The 21,429-nt window shown below is 31.6% G+C and overlaps 4 protein-coding genes and 2 non-coding genes across 6 annotated transcripts; 3 read left to right on the top strand and 3 right to left on the bottom strand.

Annotated features, from left to right (window-relative positions):
• Nucleotides 1–110: 110 nt before the first annotated feature.
• Nucleotides 111–7,015, bottom strand: LOC107008690. The gene is made up of 9 exons (XM_015207825.2): nucleotides 6,095–7,015; nucleotides 5,253–5,498; nucleotides 4,918–5,128; nucleotides 4,496–4,605; nucleotides 4,207–4,406; nucleotides 2,212–2,315; nucleotides 1,272–1,459; nucleotides 942–1,141; nucleotides 111–596 (listed from the first exon to the last, which is right to left on the bottom strand). Exons 1-9 carry the CDS (start codon nucleotides 6,345–6,347, stop codon nucleotides 405–407), a joined length of 1,704 nt encoding a protein of 567 aa, XP_015063311.1. The 5' UTR covers nucleotides 6,348–7,015; the 3' UTR covers nucleotides 111–404.
• A 4,155-nt stretch (nucleotides 7,016–11,170) lies between these two features.
• Nucleotides 11,171–13,865, top strand: LOC107009306 (L-type lectin-domain containing receptor kinase VII.1). The gene is made up of 2 exons (XM_015208615.2): nucleotides 11,171–13,585; nucleotides 13,701–13,865. The coding sequence occupies exons 1-2, from the start codon at nucleotides 11,545–11,547 to the stop codon at nucleotides 13,715–13,717; spliced, it is 2,058 nt and encodes a 685-aa protein (XP_015064101.1). The 5' UTR covers nucleotides 11,171–11,544; the 3' UTR covers nucleotides 13,718–13,865.
• A 162-nt stretch (nucleotides 13,866–14,027) lies between these two features.
• Nucleotides 14,028–14,098, top strand: TRNAG-GCC. The gene has a single exon. It is a non-coding gene; the product is annotated as a tRNA-Gly (tRNA).
• Nucleotides 14,099–14,716: 618 nt separating this feature from the next.
• On the top strand, nucleotides 14,717–14,789 carry TRNAF-GAA. Its single transcript has one exon. It is a non-coding gene; the product is annotated as a tRNA-Phe (tRNA).
• Nucleotides 14,790–15,235: 446 nt separating this feature from the next.
• LOC107009436 lies at nucleotides 15,236–17,331 on the bottom strand. The gene is made up of 3 exons (XM_015208774.2): nucleotides 17,015–17,331; nucleotides 16,297–16,525; nucleotides 15,236–15,861 (listed from the first exon to the last, which is right to left on the bottom strand). The coding sequence occupies exons 1-3, from the start codon at nucleotides 17,270–17,272 to the stop codon at nucleotides 15,422–15,424; spliced, it is 927 nt and encodes a 308-aa protein (XP_015064260.1). The 5' UTR covers nucleotides 17,273–17,331; the 3' UTR covers nucleotides 15,236–15,421.
• Nucleotides 17,332–20,071: 2,740 nt separating this feature from the next.
• On the bottom strand, nucleotides 20,072–21,429 carry LOC107009366. The gene is made up of 3 exons (XM_015208687.1): nucleotides 21,083–21,429; nucleotides 20,768–20,981; nucleotides 20,072–20,674 (listed from the first exon to the last, which is right to left on the bottom strand). The coding sequence occupies exons 1-3, from the start codon at nucleotides 21,392–21,394 to the stop codon at nucleotides 20,232–20,234; spliced, it is 969 nt and encodes a 322-aa protein (XP_015064173.1). The 5' UTR covers nucleotides 21,395–21,429; the 3' UTR covers nucleotides 20,072–20,231.

Here is a 21,429-nt window from a genome sequence, read left to right as displayed (position 1 = left end):
AAATCACTAGCTTTTAGGCACAACAAATGTATTACTTGCAATGCACTACTTATCAATAACAAAATTAAGACTCAAGTCACCATAAAAGTGAATTTCTTCTTTCACAGCTGTAAGGGCAAAAAGTACAAGGAAGCTTGAATTTATGTTCAGTAAATATATAGTGGGCTGTATATTTGATAACATTTTTAGAGTCTCAATTATATACAACAAAAAATAATAAATTGGTCACCTACTAAAAGAATCGATGGAAAATTTTAATACCGCCTTTTCTCGTAAACAAGAGCTATAAACCTCATCTTGCACAGTTCCTTCCTAACCCCATAATCAGTGTCCTTGACTTCAGGGAAGGAAGGAATAAGAATTTGCCTAAATATAAATACTATTATAACAAGTTACCATCTTAACTAACCCGGAGTAACTTTTCTATGACGTCTGGATTTCCTTTCTCTCCCACGCTTCGCGGGTATCTTTTTGACTGGACTAGTAACAACATTCTGCAGAGTTTCATCAATTACAGGTGCTGGAGGATGAACAACCGCAATAGCACCAGATGCAGGTGGGGGAGGCCAGCGCTCAAGAACGTCTCTATGATAACCCTGCAGATAGTAGAAAATATGGCAGGTATTTAATCTTATCATATTTCAATCAGTTAGTCAATCTATCATATAATGGAATGTCTGAAATAAGCATTGCCACGGTTTCCTACTAAAGCACACAGGAAGTGAGACATCATTCCAGAGAGAGAGAGAAAAACTTTAACAGATATGTGGATAAGCAATACCAACTGCATAATCTCCATAGATATATATAGCAGTACTACTAATCAGGCACTCACGTTAACCTTTTGCAACTGTTTTTATGAATTCTGGTCTTTTGTTTTCAGATTCTATTAACGAGACTACAAATCAACTCAATCCAAAAGGTAAAGAAAGAAAGCTCACCTGAATCACAAAGTTTCGCCGTTCACAGTCTAAGAACATATTCAAAGTCCAATTTGTCTTTTCCCTGATCTTGTCTCTCACAATGGCAAAGCTAATTTGGTCTCTTGGAGTAAAGCGGTCCACTTCATTAAACCAGAGACAAGTAAAGAGATCGGAGATCGGAATATGCTCTTTTATAATTACACACCCCTCAGGAACATCTGCAAACATAATAAGTATGCTCAGTGGCCTATCAAACAAAAAATGGCTAATTTTAAGGAGGGATCAACGGGAGAGGAATTATTCATAAGAAGTAAAGAAAGATGAGATACACAAGTATCACACACTAACCACTTGAGATAGGAAGTTTAGCTCTGGTATATGGAGTTAGACCTTCCTTTCTATAGAAGTCAACCTGGAAATCGATGGAAGCATTGTCAAACTTAGAAGCAGCCTTATTAGCATCTGCTTCTACAAACACATCAAAGCGCCTGTAGTGTCTTGATATTGCAAAGCTTGCATTTTTTCTCCACAAGAATCTGACATAGAAATGAGAAAATTCAACTAAGCAAGTTGTGCTGAACACAGAGGGAGATATGAATCAGAAAGCTCGGATTCGATAATTGCAGAATTCAATAACCATTTACCAGAAGCACATTGACCTTCAAAGCAAGATACTTCCCTCTGATAACAAAGCCTAATCGGGGCTCTCACATGCTTAGTTTTACACTTAAGTCAGGTAGCAGTGAGCAGTATGACTTATCTATCTCTGTAAGGTGTCAAACATATAAAAAGCCTTGTAGAAAAGTTGCAAAATATTTTGGAATTTGGACTATCACGCCAAAATCATGAACATATCTCATACTAAGCATATGTGACATGTCACAGTAAGTCAATTCGAAGAGGTAGCTGAATTTACGGCAATGTCCCATGATGTACACTTAGCAAACAACTATTGTCTCCTATACTGCCTGGTTGATTAAAGATGTGCAAGATACTATGAATGAGAGCCACCCAGAACCAAAATGCCTGTAAGCTATACTTTAACTTAGGTTGGGGATCATTATGCAAATCCATGTTAAGTAACAAATTCGCAGGAAGCATAACTTGTACGGTTGTACCTCTTAGAAAGCCACCTCGACGGACCCTAATTCTATAGTTCTCAAGAAAAAAACTGGTGTCTTTCGTCAGGACATGAAATTTAACCATTGGAGATCACGGTGGCTAAGCTTGAGATTTTCTTATATATATATGTGTGTGTGTGAAAATGTGGGTTGAGCTTTAGATATACCTTTCAAGTATTTGATATGGATCCACAACAAGCTCAAGTTTTGCATCAACCCATAGAGAATAACGGGCATTTGGGAAAAGCCTGTGCAGCAAAAGCTTTGGGACCTGCAACGGCAACAAATTGTCACTTATACAAAATCTATCTAGAATGCTCCTTAATAAATGAGAAGCACTCGCCTAATCATGCAACAATTCAGCTATCAACTGGTAAGCAGTTTTCTCAAATCACTCAGGTAATACTTAATAGTGTCAGCAGCATACACACAAATACCAAGTGGACCAGAAGGCTAACAAAAATAGAAACTTGATAACAAGAAGGAAAGCAAAACATAAAAGAAAAAGCAGTATATGTGTGTCACCCTAAATCCTAATCCAATTAGAAAAGCACAAATCTTCCTAAATGAAGTCACGAAACATATGTAATAGGGAAGAGAAGTTTCCCATAAAAAAAAGATCTGTTATAACAAACTTATGGGAATCATGAAATGTAAATAAATCTCTACAGCAACTCCGTTTTTTCGGGAAATTATCCAGTTCCTGCTAGACTTCCATAAGAAGTAATAATATTTCTAATGGCACCACCAGTGGTAAAAAAGCTAAGAATACAGACTTCTCTTTAGGGGGGGGGGAGTGGATATAAGGAATTCATATAGCAAATCTAGCTAATTTTAGGATTAGGGCATAATAGATTAATTCACTGAAAAGCGTTTCTTTCCCTATTCTTTGAGTTTGAAAATTCCAGGAAGCAAATAAGAGAATACAAATACTGGGCAAAACTTACTATTTTTTTAAATCAGGCAACTGTATTTCATTCATTAACATGGCCACAAATCTGGCTGTATACGGGGCAAAATTTACTGCTAGTTCAAATAATGATAGGAGACCGTTCCATGAAATCAAATTGCTAAAGGAAACCATCCAGAAATTATTGTCTAGTCTCTTTGTGTGGAAAAAAACTATTCATGTAAAGTGACAGCTAAAGCCAAAAGATTACTCGCATCTCAAAGATGTAACTAACTCCTAAGGAAAAAAATGTAAGATGGTTGTGCATCAAACAAGAAAATTTCACCAAATCTTGGAGCATTTTTCAAACTAGCTTATTAAGAAAACAACCAAAAGTAATGCACTTATGGTAGCTCTCAGCCTTCTGATTTTTTTTAAAAAGAGAGAATTTAATGAACTGGTAGGAGGTAGCAATACTCGGGTGGAATATTCAAGGTGTGTGCAAGTTGGCCCTGACACTATCATAATTTTTTTTAAAATCCAGCAGCTTCTTTCAAGAATTCCCTCTTAGAATAGTGATAATGGTTTGTTCCACTTTTAGACTTCAAGTTACACAACAACTACTACTACTACACCTCAATTCCAAGCTAGTTGGGTTTGACTGTACAAGTAAAATATTTTCAAGTCCCAATCAGACCCGAGTTTGAGCAAGGATCCAAACTATAAATAGCAAACAAGTTCACTTTTCATGTAAATTTTTTCATAATTCGTGAAAAAATCAATAGGCTTCTTGTCAATTATGAATATGCAGTTCTGGTTGCTAAACCTCAGCTGCAGTTATACAGAGACTGCCATTCGTTGAGATTTTGATCAATTTAAGACATTCCCATAAAATCTTCTCTCGTTGCATTCATTTTCTTCAAAACATTTAATGGAAATGAATAGACTTTTCGGTTAACTTATATTGCTAGAAAAGCAACTTCTGGGGAATAAGGATTCATAAAACAACTATATAGATCTGGAAATTCTTATATTTAAAAAGTAGAATTAATGAAAAAAGAAAATGCAGAAACCACCAAGTATCCCTTTAAGTTATTCATGTTTTACTCTTGCATCAACTTTACAAAAGTACTTTGAAAGCATCAATGCTCTCTCATATACATAAGCATGAAAAGTAGTAAGAACCCTCATAAATAGTCATTGTTTCTACTGATAATGTCTGCAAAATTCAATATTATTCAATATTGGCAATGTACAACTAGGCGGTGGTTACCTTTCCATTTCGTCGTGGATCATCATAAGGCAGATTATGAACAACAGCGATTCTCCATAAACCAATTCTCATGCTACTATCCAGTTCACTCGAATTTCTCAGGAAGCTTTCTGTTTCCTCATCCACAAACATGTAGAAGCAGACATTCCCTTTAGCATATTCACTTATATTTTGTGGTTGCCGAATCAAATCAAAAGCACCTGGTCACAAATGGAATTGTTATTGCTACAACAACAGTCAGCAGGTTCAACGACTCAATGTGACTTTACAAGAATAGAAAGATCAATACCAAATATTGCCGATGCCACGACAACACCTCGACAAGATTCCATCGCAAGAAGGTTAGAATCATCAATGTCAAAACCTGTCTGATGCCCTGGCCTGACTCCCCTGACAAATCTGTCACAAGGATGTGCAGAAGAATAGAGCAAAACACAAACTCAGGAGTGTGGCGAACTATGCCATAATGTAAAACATCATTTAACATCTAAAATGTAAAGTTACAAATCGCAACCGTTTTTAAAAAGTAAAAAACCCATGACTGAAACATTTACAATATTTTCGAACAGATAAAATATCATAGCTGCCTCTTGTGTTAATAGAATTGCCAAAGTACAAACAAAAGGAAAAATATTTAGAGATAACCCAGTACACACACCTGGACTATATTGTCTAAATAAATTGCCAAAGTGGAAACAGAAAAAGGCATACCCGCAGTGCACACTCATGGACTCTCTTATATCATATGAATCATTCCTCTGCATCAGTGAAGGATACCCACCAAATTCTGAACCTCCAAACTCAGATCTACTCAAATTTTCCTCATGGATGTAAGTCAAACTGCTAACTCCGGGAGAAAAGGATGGTGCATCTGGCATTAATGCAATAGCTTGTTCCACAGGAAGATAGCATACTGGACATGCTGAAAGTACCGAAAGCATGAAAATAATTGGTTTAAGAACTTTTGAAAATTTTATATATCTCCACTCAAACAATACATCAAATGAAAAAACATTTTAAGAGTACCATGTCATGAACAAACTTACGTCTTGGTCCAGTCCTCTTCTTATCTGCTGGGGGCGGTGGCAGTGTGAAGCCTTCACATGGATTCCCAGGAGGAAGAGTATATCCTTTAAAATATGCAAGAGGTGGAGGTGGAGGTGGAGGAGATTCAATTGATGCAATTTTCCCAACATCATTTTTCTCTATCAAATTGATATGCCTAATCTGTCCAGTATCTGGAGGAAACACCCCACTATTCATGGACATGATAAGTTCCTGTGTATCTTCACCTGTTACCAAGTTGAAATTGCTCAGCTCATGAGAGGCAAAAATAAAGACTAAGGGAGGGCATCTCATGTATGTGCTAGTTCCTAGATATGGATATGGAACTGCCAGATCAAACACCATTCCTTTAGCCATGAGACAGAAGAACAAGATTGGACAATGGAAGAGAATCGAGTGTAAACTAAACATAACCAGGACATCTCCTAATCAAGTAAAGACCTAAGAAAAAGCATACTATCAAAATGTCATCACGTGCAAAGTTTCCGGTTGTTGATATGATAAACACTATAACATCAACTGTATAGAGACAGTAATCATTTTTTAAAATCACACAGAAATTATGGCCTTACGAGTACAATAGACAGTACATGGAATTGCCAATGTCATATTATTACTTATAACCAAAACGTGCCACATTAATATCTCCAAGTATGCATGAACACCTGCAGCTCAGATTCCAGTCAGCATTAAAGTCAAGACAGAATTCTGTACCATCTATCTAAAGTGATAGTGCTACAATATGCTGATTGGAGAGACAACATCCAACAATAGGACTAATTCAGATATATGCTTAGCAACGGGCCAAGATTAGAGATCAAACCTTTGCCAACATACAAGACCCACAAAAACACTGCAGCCGACACAACACATAATAGCATCATCCCAATCTTCTTTCTAGGTGCAAATTTGCAGATCCAAAGAAATAATCCTTCTTTCTCCTTGAACATTTTTGGGGGCTTTCGTGGTGGAACAAGGGGTGACGCCTGGAAAGGAGAGCCACCGTTCTGGAATTGCTGTTGTTGCAATGATCCATAACTCCCTGAAGAACGAAGACCCAATGACGCTGAAGTCATTGTTGTCCTCTCAGCCCTTCAACTCTCATCGCCTCTCCCTTCTGATCCACATCCAACTGTTAAATCTTCTAATAAAGTCTGGATCTTTAGACTAAATTTATCTTTTTTGGCACAAAATACAGTAAAATCACCAAGAAAAATGAGACCCAATTCACCAAATGATCTCAGGAATCAAAACCAATCCTCAATTTACTATATTTCGATCGAATAATGACACCCCACTTCACCAAAATCACTGCAGCAGTGTCCTACAATGTGAGAATGCAACATGAGAGTTTTTGAGTTTTTTTCCCACAGCAACTAGTTAACCTCTTCTTTTCTCAAACAAAATACTTATCTCGAAGCACAAAAACCCAGCAGTTACTTTCAAGAAAACACAGTTTTAACATAACCAATCAAAATTGGCACAAAAATTGTAAAATACACCAAAAGATGGATAAATAAATGTCGCTAAATTTGAGATTTGTAGGGATGGGAAAAAAACCAGCACTAACTTCTAGGGTTTTGTGGGACAATCAAATCTTAGATCACACAGCTCAAGAGTCTAATCAACAATTTAGGAGATTAATTTTCCAATTTAACCTAGGATATACCTGCGAAATTTCCTATTCAAACAATAAAATTAGCAAAGGATGCACTGACAAATTAATCTATTTAAGGAATTAGACAAAATTATGTTTCTTACAAACAAAAGAGATGATTTAAGGTAGCGTTGTCTATGTGGGCTACACCAACGTAATTAGGGGACATTTTAGTTTGTTAATACTGATTCTGTTATTATTTACTTGTCTATTTTAGACACGAACAATAATGACTAGCATATTAAAATTATCATTTATATTTATTAATTATAATTTTAAAAAAATAAAATTAAAATTTTAAAATTTTTAAGAAGAAATTGTCCTTACTTAATTTGTTAAAACGAACAACTAAATAGGGACAATTAAAAAAATAAAAATATGAACAAGTAAATAGAAATAAAGGGAGTAACAACTAACGCACACTAAAATTATACGTATAAATTTTATATTTTCATCCCACTGCGATCAATTAAACGTGTTTAGAATTTCTTGAAATTATTCTACCTTAAACAATAGCTATATACATATATAAAGAGTATTATATTTACTTAAAAGAAATATCTCAGAATATTACATATTCATTATACTGTAGCCAAGCGACAAAATCATTATTTTGTTGATTTATTTGTCACATGTGTGAGCATGTCTTCGAAAGCATTTTTCGGTTCCACAATGTTTTGTGAATGTGATGATTTATGTCATCAAATAAATAGTATATCATAAATAAACAATTAAATTTGTCCTAATATATATATATTTTTTTTTTTGCAATTACCTTATTTTATATTCATTTATATGGTTAATTAAATACAATCACATTTAATTATGGGCTATTTCACTTTATTTTGTCCAATTTGAAATAATTTTGTCTTATTTTTCAAGTAAAAGAAATTATTCTATAAATTATGAGCCAAAAATAAAATTAGTCCTATTAAATAATAACTAAGATCTATATATTGATGAGTGATAAGTTCTATACAAGACGTTATAATTAGTGTAACCTATTATTCCTACATATGGTAGCATCTTACCTGCGGAACTTATCCAAGTAGATTTTAATTATCATATAAAGTGTAATAATTTAGCTATAATTGTCAGCTATCATTTATAACCATTTCTATCGATACAATCAGCATTATTGTTGTCAATCACCAGTAGATCATTATTATCAACTACAATTATCATCATAACCATCACTATTGTCAACCACTATTGTAAGTCGATAAACTATCTTCATTATTATATTAAATGATATCTACGGTTATTATCATCACCATTGTCGTTGTTTCATTGTCACCTCTATCAACACTATTAGCTACTAAATTATTAAGTGATAATTTGAGTGTCTTATGTTATGAATTTGATAGATACATATTTTTTTTATAAGTATTGTAATCTGATTCTCCAACATCATTGTATGTATATTTAGAATTGACTATTTAAAGTGTGGAATAATATAAAATGAAAAAACCAATATTTAAAATATTCAATTGAAATAAGGATGTCTTTGATAATATGATTAAGAAAAACTATAACTATTGTTCGTGTTCTAATGACAAAGTGTTCCAATTTTTGTAAAGATTCATGTAATTTGTTCAATAAAAATTGTAAACACTCAACCAATTAGTAGCAAGGACACAAAAATAAATCATAATTTTTTTTCTTTATTTTATAGTTCCCAGAAATAATATGGTCTCAAGAAAATAAAAATTAGTAAAATTGGTTGGTGGATAGTCTATGTCACATTTAATTATATTGGACCTCTCCATTGTATACTATAAAGTATTAGCACTAAAAAGAAGTCGTAATAAGTTATTAATAGAGACGAAATTAAAATTTTAATTTGATTATTTTTAAATTTTATAATAAAAATTTCAAATTATAACAATTATATCTAAATTTTATATTTGTTTTATATAAAATAATTTATTAATATAAATATATTATTTAAATAAAATTTATTCAAACTCGTATGCGTAGTAAGTACCTCGACGTTTGACTATGAAATGCTAAAGGCTATAAATTCCAATAGCATTCATCACTTCCTTTTTGTAGTTTCTTTTTCTTAATATTAGTTTGACCGAAAAGCTTATAATAATTGTAAAATGTCGACTATTTTCCAAAGCTTATCTTATTAGCCATTTATTTATTACTATAATATATAAAATATTTAAATGTACTATTACGTACGGAGAAGCAAAATGCCAAATATTTGCCCTAAATATATTTTACATTAATCACCGTCTCATGCATTTTTTTTTCTTCTTCATTCATTTCTTGCTTGATAATCTATGTGTCTATGGCTAAACAAAATTCAACATGTCATTAACTATCTTTACCTGCCCAAATTGTCATCAATCGAGGTCGGACAAAATTTATCTATATCCGGTATTTATACTAATCGATAGCGTAATGAATGACACTATTCTTTTTTTAACTAAAGATTTCGATTTTAAATTTTGAATATGAAAATTTTCATAAATTATATGTGATGTAAATATTAATTAGTCAAGCTTTAAGATAAAAAATGATTGAATTTATAAAAAATTAATATACGGACCTGAGAATTGTGAAATATTGGAATTGATAAATTCTAAAGATGTGTACGACAGCTTGGAATAATTTATAGCAAGTTGACTATAATGTTTAGCCCTAAAATTATTGAGCCTCAACAATAATTGTTAGCTATTTTCCCATTAGATATTATAATCCTAAATATACAATTATGATGCCGACAAAGAAAATTAAATAAGTCTAAGCGTTGAATTTTAAATGTCTCAAATTTATAGGATAAAATGAGTAATTTATTTTACATAGATCCGCTACTTTTTATGAATTAATTATTTAAATATATTTTAATTTATAAATTACGTGTTTCATTTTATTTTTATGTATTTAAACACATTCAGATTTATGTATAAGAGGATACATGATAGATGTGTCAAAAATGAACTCAAACATAGATAACACGTTTAATTTGTCCAAAATTTTAAGACTTGGGCTTGAGATAATTTGAATAGGTTCAATGTTAACTCATTCAGACCTAACCCATTTTAGGAATTCTCAATTGAGTTCAATCAATATCCAATTTAATTCAGTTTTAAATTTTTTTACTAAGTTATGCTCCTATATTAAATGCATAATACATAAACATGACCCTTAACTTGGCATCAACTAACAACTATGTCCTCCAATTTTGAATGTGCACAAGTAGAACTTAAACAATTATAAAATTGACAAGTAGACACAAGCATCCTACATGACATAATACACATAGGATTCCAAATAAGATACGAAATTGTCATGTAGAGTGCCACGTAGGACGAATGTGTTCATTTACTCAATTTTATACAAGTTTAAGTGTTTACTTATGCACACCCAAAGTTAAAGGTCATAGTTGTCTTGACGTAAGTTAAGGGTCATATTTATGTATTATGTCTACATCTCTTTAGGATTTATGTATCAATTTGTTACTTTTTTAAAAAAAATCTCAAGCCGAAATTTGCAAATTAAATATCACTTTTAAAATTATTGAGATTAGTGGGGTCAAATTGACCGGATCAAGACCTAACCCATTTTTTAGCCCATTTGAGCCAAAATATATTTGAGCGGGTCAAGACCCAACCCGATTTCTATTTCAAATCATTTTAATATTTATAATTTCAATCCAACTCGCCCATTTGACACCCCTAATACATAAGTCAAATTTATTATAAATATATTTTATCTAAGTGAATTCATATATCTAAGAAACATAACAAATCTCACTCATCTTTCTCTCATCTCGCTGGACACTCTTGCATGTATCTCAAATACGTATATATACATATATCTAGTCTGATTCATATATCTCTAAAATACATACGAATCTCATTCGTCTCTCATCTTATTTTAATATATCTGATAGCAAAAATACTTAATCTAAGAAAATTTATCTCAATATATAACATAAAACTCTTAATTAGTAAGATACATAATATTTTTAAAATATAAATAATAATAATAAATATGATAATGAAATAGGTGTAATTACATATTTTGTCCTAAAATATATAATCTCCACCTCTATTTTTCCTTTTCCAATTTCAGAAATAACATATACACGTTTGATTCAATTTCCTTTTATAAATATCTAGATTATTATAAATTTTGACTAATATTTTTAAAAATCAAATTGATTATGACAAAAAAGACATTATTTCTTTGATTTATTATACTTTTACCTTTTCCCACAAGCATATCAAGAGTCAAACTTTCTGTCTTTTAAGACTTTTCTGCAAGCTGGGCAGCAGCCATCAGTTTTCCTCTTCATCTTCACATTTGCAGCCTAAATCTTGTTGTTTAGTCATTCCTTTGACTTTTACCAACAGATTAAGGAGATTTGCAAAAATATTCTTTTTGGTTTTCAATTTTAAGATTGTGATTTCGAGTTATCGATAATAATAATAACTTAATTACCCTTCTTAGTAATATTTCCCAAATTGGGGGAATTTCTTTTTTTGACCAAGTATGTTTTGTCAAATATACTTGGTGACTACTGAATAGAATGATATTACCATTTTCTCTGCTTCCCATAATTCTTTCTCCATGTGAATTAGCTGTGCTTCTTTGTTAGAATGAACCAATTTTATCCAAAAATTCTTCTTTCTTATCTGTTATTAGCCCTATTTTCTTGTAATCAATCAGTTGCAGAAACTGATTTTGTCTTCAATGGCTTCAAACAATCAGATGTGTCAATATTTGGGAATGTTACAATTGAATCAAGAATTCTTACTCTTTCAAATGACACAACTTTTTCAATTGGTAGAGCTCTGTACCCTTCAAAGATTGTTACAAAAGAAGCCAATTCATCTAAAGTTCTTCCCTTTTCAACATCTTTCATTTTTGCAATGGCTCCTTACAGAGACAGGCTACCAGGACATGGTATAGTTTTCTTGTTTGTGCCACACACAGGTATTGATGGTACTACTTCTGCACAGAATTTAGGTTTCTTGAATTTTACTAATAATGGGAATCCTGATAATCATGTGTTTGGGGTTGAGTTTGATGTTTTCAAGAATCAAGAATTTAATGATATAAATGAGAATCATGTTGGAATTGATGTTAATTCTCTTGCATCTGAGTTTGCTCATGAAGCAGGATATTGGCCTGATGAGAAAATTAAGTATAATAGTGATGGTAGCCTAAATGAGGAGTCTTTAGAGACTTTGAAGTTGAATAATGGAAGAAATTATCAAGTTTGGATTGATTATGTTGATTTCAACATTAGTGTAACTATGGCACCAGTTGGTATGAAAAGGCCTAAGCAGCCTTTGTTGGATTTTCACCTAAATCTTTCCCAGGTTTTTGAGGAAGAGATGTATGTGGGGTTTACAGCAGCCACTGGAGAGCTTGCTCAAAGTCACAAGATTTTAGCTTGGAGCTTTAGTAACTCGAATTTTTCGATAGGTGATGGTTTGATCACACAAGGTCTGCCTTCATTTGAGCTTCCTGAGGATCCAGTTTATCGATCGAAGGGATTCATTGCAGGTATGACAGTGTCACTCTTGTTTCTTGTTGTGGTCATTGCTGTAGCTTCATGGTTTTTGATTAAGAGAAATAGGAGAATGAAAAAGGAAAGAGAGGATATGGAAGATTGGGAATTGGAATATTGGCCACATAGGATTACTTATCAAGAAATTGATGCTGCAACAAAGGGTTTTGCTGATGAAAATGTGATTGGAATTGGAGGTAATGGGAAGGTTTATAAAGGGGTTTTGGCTGGGGGTTCGGAGGTTGCAGTAAAGCGCATTTCTCACCAAAACAGTGAAGGGGCAAGGCAATTCTTGGCTGAGATTTCGAGTCTTGGTAGGCTAAAGCAAAGAAATTTGGTGTCATTAAGAGGGTGGTGCAAGAAAGATAGAGGCAGTATGTTTGTGGTTTATGATTATATGGAAAATGGGAGCTTGGATAAAAGACTGTTTGAATCTAATGAGAGAAACATGCTGAGTTTTGAAGACAGAATTAGGATTTTGAAAGACGTGGCATCAGGGGTGCTATACTTGCACGAGGGATGGGAGGCAAAAGTGTTGCATAGGGACATTAAGGCTAGCAATGTTTTACTTGACAGGGATATGAATGCAAGGCTAGGTGATTTTGGTCTAGCTAGAATGCATGAACATAGTCAAGTGGCTAGCACGACTCGAGTTGTTGGCACGGTGGGATACTTGGCGCCAGAGTTTGCCAAGACTGGCCGTGCCTCCACACAAACCGATGTGTTTGGATATGGAGTATTAATTATGGAGGTGATGTGTGGAAGGAGGCCTATAGAGGAGGAAGGCAAGCCGCCTTTAGTGGATTGGCTGTGGGAACTAATGAGCCGAGGCGAATTGATTAACGCCTTTGATAGTCGATTAAGGACTAATCAAGATTTCAATGAAGAGGAAGCTTTAAGGGTGTTGCAATTAGGCATGATATGCGCGAGCCTAGACGCCAAAGCTAGGCCAAGCATGAGACAAGTGGTGAAATTCTTTGACAGGAATAATGATATTGATGAATATGAAACTGAGGACATGGATGCTTACCTTCTAGAGACTTTGAGATCTAATACCATGTTGTCCAATTTTTCGTTGAGTTTAAGCCATGGTTCACATCCAACATTTGATGAAATTAGAGAAGGTTTGTCTTCTTCCATGTCAATTTCTTGGACAAATTCACTGGTGGATGGTAGATGAGTTTTAACATTTGGTTGGTTTATGTCCATCACTCTGATTTAACTTATGTTACCTTCCAGGGGCTAGCTTTGATTGAATTTGCATTTGGCAATGCTGCTTCATGTACAAATTTATATGATGGAGTAGGAAAAAGGATTTGGTTATGACTTATGAGATATACATGTATTCATTTCTTTTTTTTGTACCTTGATACTAGTTGTAGTAGAAGAGTTTGTTCTCTTTTTCTGGTTTTGTTTTTACTATGGAATTTGTTATTAATCTTTTTCATTTTACACAAGATATGTTGATAATGTGTATATATATGAAACTCATTGTATTGTTGTTTATTACAATGTTATTGTTGATAGACTAATATTAAAAAATTTTATGGGGTAGGTACACATGAAGCACCAGTGGTCTAGTGGTAGAATAGTACCCTGCCACGGTACAGACCCGGGTTCGATTCCCGGCTGGTGCAATTTTTTATTTTTAATTTAGGCATGATATGGGCTTGTGTGATAAGTTTTCTTCCGTAATAAACATTTATACAAATCAAAGTTTATTTCTTTCTCTCTGTTTCCCTAACTTTCTCCTAAATTCATTCAAAAGTAATTAAATTAAACTATATTTATTTACAATTAAATAATCTGCTTAGACAATATGATCTTGAGTTAAGGATAAAGTTCCGTGCTCATATCATATGATTTGACTTAATGTTCACGTTTAGATCGTCAAATCATTGTATTAATAGGAGAATTTGACTTTCATATACTTCTTATTCCATATTAAATGCTCTTGTTTGAAAAAAAAATGTAGATAGATAAAAGGAAAGAGTATACTTACGCCGCTCGATGATTCAATGTATCAGATATTATCGATTTATACGTAATCCAACAAAGCTCACAAATTTATCCCTTAGGATGCATTGAAGCAGTCTTTCTCTTGTTACTCTTTTTCAACTTTATACCTCTTAGAAACCTGTTTTTGAAATGTTCAATGGTATCGTGAAATAGGATAGGTGTAACACCGGTTATTTTCGCTTCTGTTATAATTATATTTATAGTTTACTATAAAACTATACAACTATTTAACGTATGCGGGGATAGCTCAGTTGGGAGAGCGTCAGACTGAAGATCTGAAGGTCACGTGTTCGATCCATGTTCATCGCATTTTTATTTTTAGACTTATTTATTATATAAATTATTTTAAACTTTACTTGGCGCATTTCAATTTTTATATCTAGAGCCTAAAATTATATAGCAAAAATCTAAATAATAAAATAATAAACTCTAAAGACCTAAAATCTAACTAAACAAAATTCGATCTAATTCAAGTTTGAGACACAATTTGGTATTTCTACTTTTTACTTTATGATTTTATCATTTTATATTGTTATTTTGAAGTGTGAACTACAAATTAATGTGCGTATCTTTTATTGTTAAACCGTTAGTTGTTACTTTAAAGTGAACAACAATTGTGAATTATCATTTTCTCTCATTATTTTTATGCAGATCAAAAAATCAATTTAAAAACACCAAACTAAATAAAATCAAAATAGAAAAAATTAAACCAAAGCGATCTAATTTAATTTGAAATATTGTACACACTTTACTAATACAGAATAACAAAAAACGAATCAAAATTTTATTAAATCAAACCAAAAAACCGTACTTTTTTTCACAAGTTATTAGAAATTATATAGATCTTACTCTTAAGCTCACACTACTTAAGTAGCCTAAATAAGAAAATCAAACTACAAAAATGGAACACTCATCAAGCCTATGATATCTTCCTTCATAGTTCACACCACTTCAACTGCATTACGACATAAACTCGGAATATTTCCCAGTAAATCAACAGTAAGCATCGATGCCTTGGGCCGCGATAATCGATTCGAATAACAATATTCTTCAGCTGACAATGGAGATTTAGAAGTAGTACTCATACGTTCAGATGTTTTAAGCCACTTAGCTTGCATGTATTTTTGTTTCCTCCATGGAGCAATATGCATTTTCTTATCCTTCATACACTTCTTAGCAGCATTGCACAAAATCTTTATTACCGACAGTAATCTCTCTATTTTCCCTACAAACACTTCTGGTAGGCATTTCACTAATCGATTGTATTCTTCACTTGCTTTCGCTAATTCAAACTCCCCTCGAAAATTTAATTCGATAATTATTCTTACTTCTCCCTTCTTAGGGCTCGAATTATCTATCACGTCTATAAATGTATGTTCACCTGTATGAGAACATTAGTGTTACCTTTTTAAAAAAATAGATAATGTTCACTGATCGATATTTATTCATTAGTATAAAACTACAAAATTAGTCACTATTAGCAGGTAAAAATTGTTTAATTTGGTTGGATAAGGATATCATGGTAGATATATTATATATATATTTTTTTAAAAAAAGGTCTTCATTTGTCATTAATAATTATCTTATAAAAAAATAGAGATATTTATGTTCTTTTAGTTACTTTTTCTTTAAAAAACTTGTATGTGAATAATTATAATATTGTAAAGTAATTATAGATAAAATTTATCGACTCCGAATATTTATATATATGTATATTATATGTTTAAATTTATTTTTAATTATTATATTTTATTTTATTAAATCATGTATTGTATTAATTTGGCGTAAACACGAGTAAGTTTTTCGCAGTAATTACCTGACGGAATATCTGGTGAGCTCTTCCACTTTGACCTGCAAATTGCTGAGTTGAAACCAGCATTTTGTAGGCTAGTGCACACCTCCTTCATCAGACAATTTGGACAACTAGTAGTAATACTAATATTTTTCACCATTTTACAGCTGCAATTTTTTGATGCTTCTTTTAAGGTTTGTTTGGTAATGCCTCGGATTTGTGATTCTAATGTTGTCGTCCGGCATAATACTGACTGTAATTAAATTAAATATGAGTAATTAGGGAGAAAATCAAGGCGATGAGAGCGAAATTGGGAAATTTAAAATTAGACCTTTTTATTAAGACTATAGATTAATTAAATCTTTGATTGCACTACAACCACCTTTATCCCTTTTCGATTTTAAATTTTCAAAATTCAACCATCCTGATTTAGAAAACAAAGGTTTTTAAATTTCTAACAATTTCCTTATTATTGTTTTTTTTTAAAAAAAAAATTATGAAATTAGAAATCCATTTTTAACTTTTTTAGAATTCTCACCGTATGATATTTGGAAAATCTTTCCTTAAAAACATATAAGAAATAAACCGTAGTCTAAGACAAGGTAAAGCGTGAACAATATAATATGATCAATTTAACATATATATATATAAAGTTAATTAATAAGAATTGAGATGTGAACATTGTCAAGATTATATAATGGAAGTTGAAAGTTACAATTTTTGATGTTAAAAGAGTACTTACTTGTAAAAGCTGATGTTGAGTTTTCCAAAATTGATTATCTTCAATGTTTTCTCTCTCTTCATTTTCATTTTCATTTTCATTTTCATCTTCAACATAAACATCATCAATAACACTTTCTGTTGACGAACCCTCCTCATCAAGAAAACTAAAAATAGTATCAGAAATATTTATAGCATGGTCGCCGGAAAATTCACTTTCCCGGTTGTGACACGTCAAAATCCGGTGACTTAGAGGCCTTCTAGCCATTACTCCGACCATTATTCCCTCTAAATTCTTTAATACGATAAATTAAAAAAAAACTCTCTTTTAATATTTGTGTTTATGACCAAAATATTAACAACTAGCTACTTTATAGTAATTAGCATTTCGCAATCATGCTACTAAAGTGGGACCCACACGTCTGACGTGGCCTGAGGAAGGTTCATGAACATGAGTAGTGGACCCCATATTCCATGGATCCACGTCAATCTATATCAATTGTAATCGAAATAATTCGAATCAGTCTAAACTTTAACTCATTTTGACGGCTCTAATTTTTTCAATGAGATGAACAGTTAGGAAGTGGAAGTCTATCCGATGTTGTAAATGGGTCCATCTTGCCTCTTCACCTAAATACAGATAATGTTTTATGTAGGGTACCACCACTAACAGATTAATAATTGAAAAATTAATCTTTTAGCCTGTTAAAGCATAGTATTATTTCATTAATATTGTTGATGATAATTATTAGGGTGTTTTAATTTGATGATTTGATGTAGGAATACGCAGCGTCCTGCCAACGTTTTTGTTAATTATTATTATCTAGAATGTGGAGGATGATATTAGAGAAATCCAGAAGATTATTTTGGAATTTTTTTAATCTGCACACTAATTAGACCTGTTTTACTCTAAATTATTGATACAGACAAATAAGTTGACCATATGATCACTCTCAATATATTTTTATCTGTTATTAAGTAATCAATCAAAATCAAATTAAATAGGTTAAATAAATTATTTTCTTTTCTAAATTTTATTTGATTTGTTTTTAAAATTTTGAATAGTTAATTATATTTAATTTAGTTTTGATTTTAATTTTAAAAAATATCAAAGAAAAGATCAAATCAAATTAACAGATAAAGTATATATATATAATATATATTTTTATGGATATTTTAACTATTATGTTTTTGTCATTAATTTATTTTATATTAACTTGAAATGGTGCTATTAGTTCTAGAACAAAGCATGTCTGGTTTTGTTATTGTTATTAAGTATATATGACTTATTTGTAATGGGGATTATTTTAATTTGCTTGTATCAGTACAAACTCTAATTGTAGGTTTATTCTAAGATCTAACTTAATTATCTCCTTTAAAAAAGAAAAAAAATTATCTTGTAATTCACCACGATTTGTTTCTTTTTTTTTTCATAAGGATTTTCTCATGCCATAAAATGAGAGAAAAAATTATCTATTAAAATTATTAAACTTTACAGGATATCAATAAAATCACTTTAACATATCATTTTTGTTTCAAAAATTATTTAACTACAGTTATCATTAAAATAAATTTGACATGATAATTTATATTATAAATTATTTCATCTAATTATAAGTCCACAGATGAATAAAATTATAAAATCTATTTTTCCCCATCATTCAACGACCTTTAAAATATTATAAACTCCGCAAAGTAGATAGAAATTTCATAAATCTTTAACTTTGTAACTATTCTAACTTAAGCTAATTTTCTTTTTAACTTTCTAAACTTATGTGGAGTTATTATTGTACCATCTCGTTCATTCTAATTTGCATTAATTAGGGCATATTTGAAAAGTCAAATATAGTAAACTCCAGAATAATATGCAATGTTCTTGCAAAAAGCAAAAATGAAAAAAAAACCAGTAATCGTCCTAATTGTAGGTTACGGATCGCCACCATTTCCAGCTTGTATTAACTGCCCAAAACTTTTTATTAATTAATAATAATCAATATATTACTCCCCTTTAATATATGATTAAACAATTTTTCAAGTTGGCATCATAAAACAAATGGCACGTGGGTAAAATAACCCATCGACTAGAGATTGGATCTTAAAATTAGATGACAAAAATAGGTAGGTGGAAGATTTAGATGGGAAACCAACTTGTTATAATTTATTTACTGGGCCTAAATATGTTTGAAATTATTTTTGATACAAGGTACGGTGAAATTTGATTTTGAATTTTGATATATTATATTAACGTGTGTATGATCGTTTTATTTGAATATAATTTTAATTTTTCTTTTTTGAGATTGAAGTGTAGCCTAACAAAACTGATCTCTGTTCTTTGTGGAGGGTTGTAGTTATACTAACTCTATTACCTATCTGATTATATCAAAACACATCCGACTTATTTAATTAGTTTTATTAATTAGTCGCTTTTCTTAATTAGTCAGGTAAGCAAAGGGAATCTTCCTATCCCTTTCCAAAAAACTCTTTGGTGAACGAAGATCACAACCAGTTCAAACAATATGACATATTATAAGGTCAAGTTATTTAATTATCTTGATGCGTTTGTTAATTATTAGTAAACTACTAAAATAAACTATGATTAATTAATTCAATTATTCGTGATATAAGTTGAAAGATGAAATTAAAAAATGAGTTACTAATCACTAATCAGTCTGCATTAGTTTAGATATTCGATTACTTTGTAAGCTAACAGCAGCACTACTATTCTCTTGAAGATTTTTATTTTCCTCATTTTACGGAATTTAATTTTTCTAAAAAAATATTTTTCAATTTTTTTATTAACCTGAAAAAAATTGGAAAACATATTGTGCAGAAGTATATTCATGTATATGAAATAATAAATATACTTTTTTATTTTATTTTTATTTTTGTACAGTTCTCCTTCGACCAATAATAAGTCGGAAACAACTTTTTTTATCTGAATGAAATTTTTAGTAATACTCTACTTTACTCAACTTTAAAATTATATAAAATATATTGATTCAAAATGTTTTTTATTTTATCAGAATGTAACGTATTTTCTTGTTGATTAATCCGTTAAGTAACGTTATAGAGAAACAACTCAATTAAAATTGGACATTATGATAACTTTGCTCACTTTTCACTAATAAGAATATTACAATTAGCTCTAACTAAATCCTAAGAAAAAAAAAATCTCCCCCCAACCCAAAAGAAAATAAATAATAATTCAAGTACATAAATACATATTAGATAATGGACCTTCAGGCAACTTTAACTGCAGTGCAATGGAAATTTGGCACAAATTCCAAAAAATCCATTGTAAGCATCGACGGTCTTGGCCGCCGTGGCAGTGGATCATAACTTGTATATTCTGCGTTTGTCACCGGCGATTTAACATTTACTGCCGTCCGTTCCACTGTTTTAAGCCATTTAGCTTGCATGTACTTTTGTTTCCGCCATGGTGCAACATGTATTTTCTTCACTTTCATGCATTTCTTAGCACCATTGCACAAAATCTTTATTACTGACAATAATCTCTCTATTTTCCCTACAAACACTTCTGGTAGGCATTTCACTAGTCGATTGTATCCTTCACTTGCTTTCGCTAATTCAAATTCACATCGAAAATTTAATTCGATAATTATTCTGACTTCTCCTTTTTTAAGGCTCGAATTGTCCACCACGTCTATAAATGTATGTTCACCTGTTTCATTGCAAAGAACAAATGTTAATTAACTATTCTCTTTTAAATAAATTGTGTCATATAAATTAGGACGATGGACGATGTAATAATTACCCGAGGGAATATCCGGTGAGCTTTTCCATTTAGATTTACAAATTGCTGAGTTAAACCCAGCATTTTGTAAACGACTGGACACCTCTTTCATAAGACAGTTGCGGCAGCCATCTCCGACCATTTTCCGGCAAGAGCAAACATTTTCCGATTGCTTTGTTTCTTTAGTAATGCTTCGGATTTGTGATTCCAACGATGTTGTTCGGCATAATACAGACTGCAAATACAAAGAAATTGAGTTAATTAAACGAGAAAATAATAAAAATATACATTGCTTCTAAATATAAAAAAATAAAAAAAAGGGAGATGAAATTTTACTTGTAAAAGTTGATGTTGATTTTCCCAAAATTGATTGTCTTCAACATTTTCTTTGTTTTCGTTGTCGTCGTCGTCGTCCTCGCCATCTCGATTATCAACATAAACATCGTCGTTAATACTTTCCGGTGACGAACTTTGAACCTCCTCATCCAAAAAGCTGAAAACTGTATCGGAATTGTTTATAGTAGGCTCACCGGAAATCTCAATTTCCCGGTGGTCCCACGCCAAAATCCGGTGATTTAGAGGTTTCCGAGCCATAACTCCCACCATTATTGTAATATAAATTATTAAAATGAGAGATAGATAGAACATAGAAAAGTAAAAACTCTCTTAAAATATTTGTGTTC

This window comes from Solanum pennellii, chromosome 2, assembly GCF_001406875.1.
Source record: "Solanum pennellii chromosome 2, SPENNV200".
Lineage (NCBI taxonomy): Eukaryota > Viridiplantae > Streptophyta > Magnoliopsida > Solanales > Solanaceae > Solanum > Solanum pennellii.
The sequence above is the reverse complement of the archived record's forward strand: the minus strand, read 5'-3'. Positions and strand labels throughout refer to the sequence as shown.

What these genes read in the sequence shown, in the direction of transcription:
- LOC107008690 (XM_015207825.2), bottom strand. Translation starts at nt 6,347, where the DNA reads ATGACTTCAGCGTCATTGGGTCTTCGTTCTTCAGGGAGTTATGGATCA. An exon ending in CCATATCAAATACTTGAAAG is followed by an intron (nt 1,460 to 2,211) that starts GTATATCTAAAG and finishes TTTCTATGTCAG; the next exon opens with ATTCTTGTGGAGAAAAAATG. An exon ending in TAAACTTCCTATCTCAAGTG is followed by an intron (nt 1,142 to 1,271) that starts GTTAGTGTGTGA and finishes TTATGTTTGCAG; the next exon opens with ATGTTCCTGAGGGGTGTGTA.
- LOC107009306 (XM_015208615.2), top strand. Translation starts at nt 11,545, where the DNA reads ATGAACCAATTTTATCCAAAAATTCTTCTTTCTTATCTGTTATTAGCC.
- LOC107009436 (XM_015208774.2), bottom strand. Translation starts at nt 17,272, where the DNA reads ATGGTCGGAGTAATGGCTAGAAGGCCTCTAAGTCACCGGATTTTGACG. An exon ending in CTCAACATCAGCTTTTACAA is followed by an intron (nt 16,526 to 17,014) that starts GTAAGTACTCTT and finishes ATTTAATTACAG; the next exon opens with TCAGTATTATGCCGGACGAC. An exon ending in CTCACCAGATATTCCGTCAG is followed by an intron (nt 15,862 to 16,296) that starts GTAATTACTGCG and finishes GTTCTCATACAG; the next exon opens with GTGAACATACATTTATAGAC.
- LOC107009366 (XM_015208687.1), bottom strand. Translation starts at nt 21,394, where the DNA reads ATGTTCTATCTATCTCTCATTTTAATAATTTATATTACAATAATGGTG. An exon ending in ATCAACATCAACTTTTACAA is followed by an intron (nt 20,982 to 21,082) that starts GTAAAATTTCAT and finishes TTGTATTTGCAG; the next exon opens with TCTGTATTATGCCGAACAAC. An exon ending in CTCACCGGATATTCCCTCGG is followed by an intron (nt 20,675 to 20,767) that starts GTAATTATTACA and finishes GCAATGAAACAG; the next exon opens with GTGAACATACATTTATAGAC.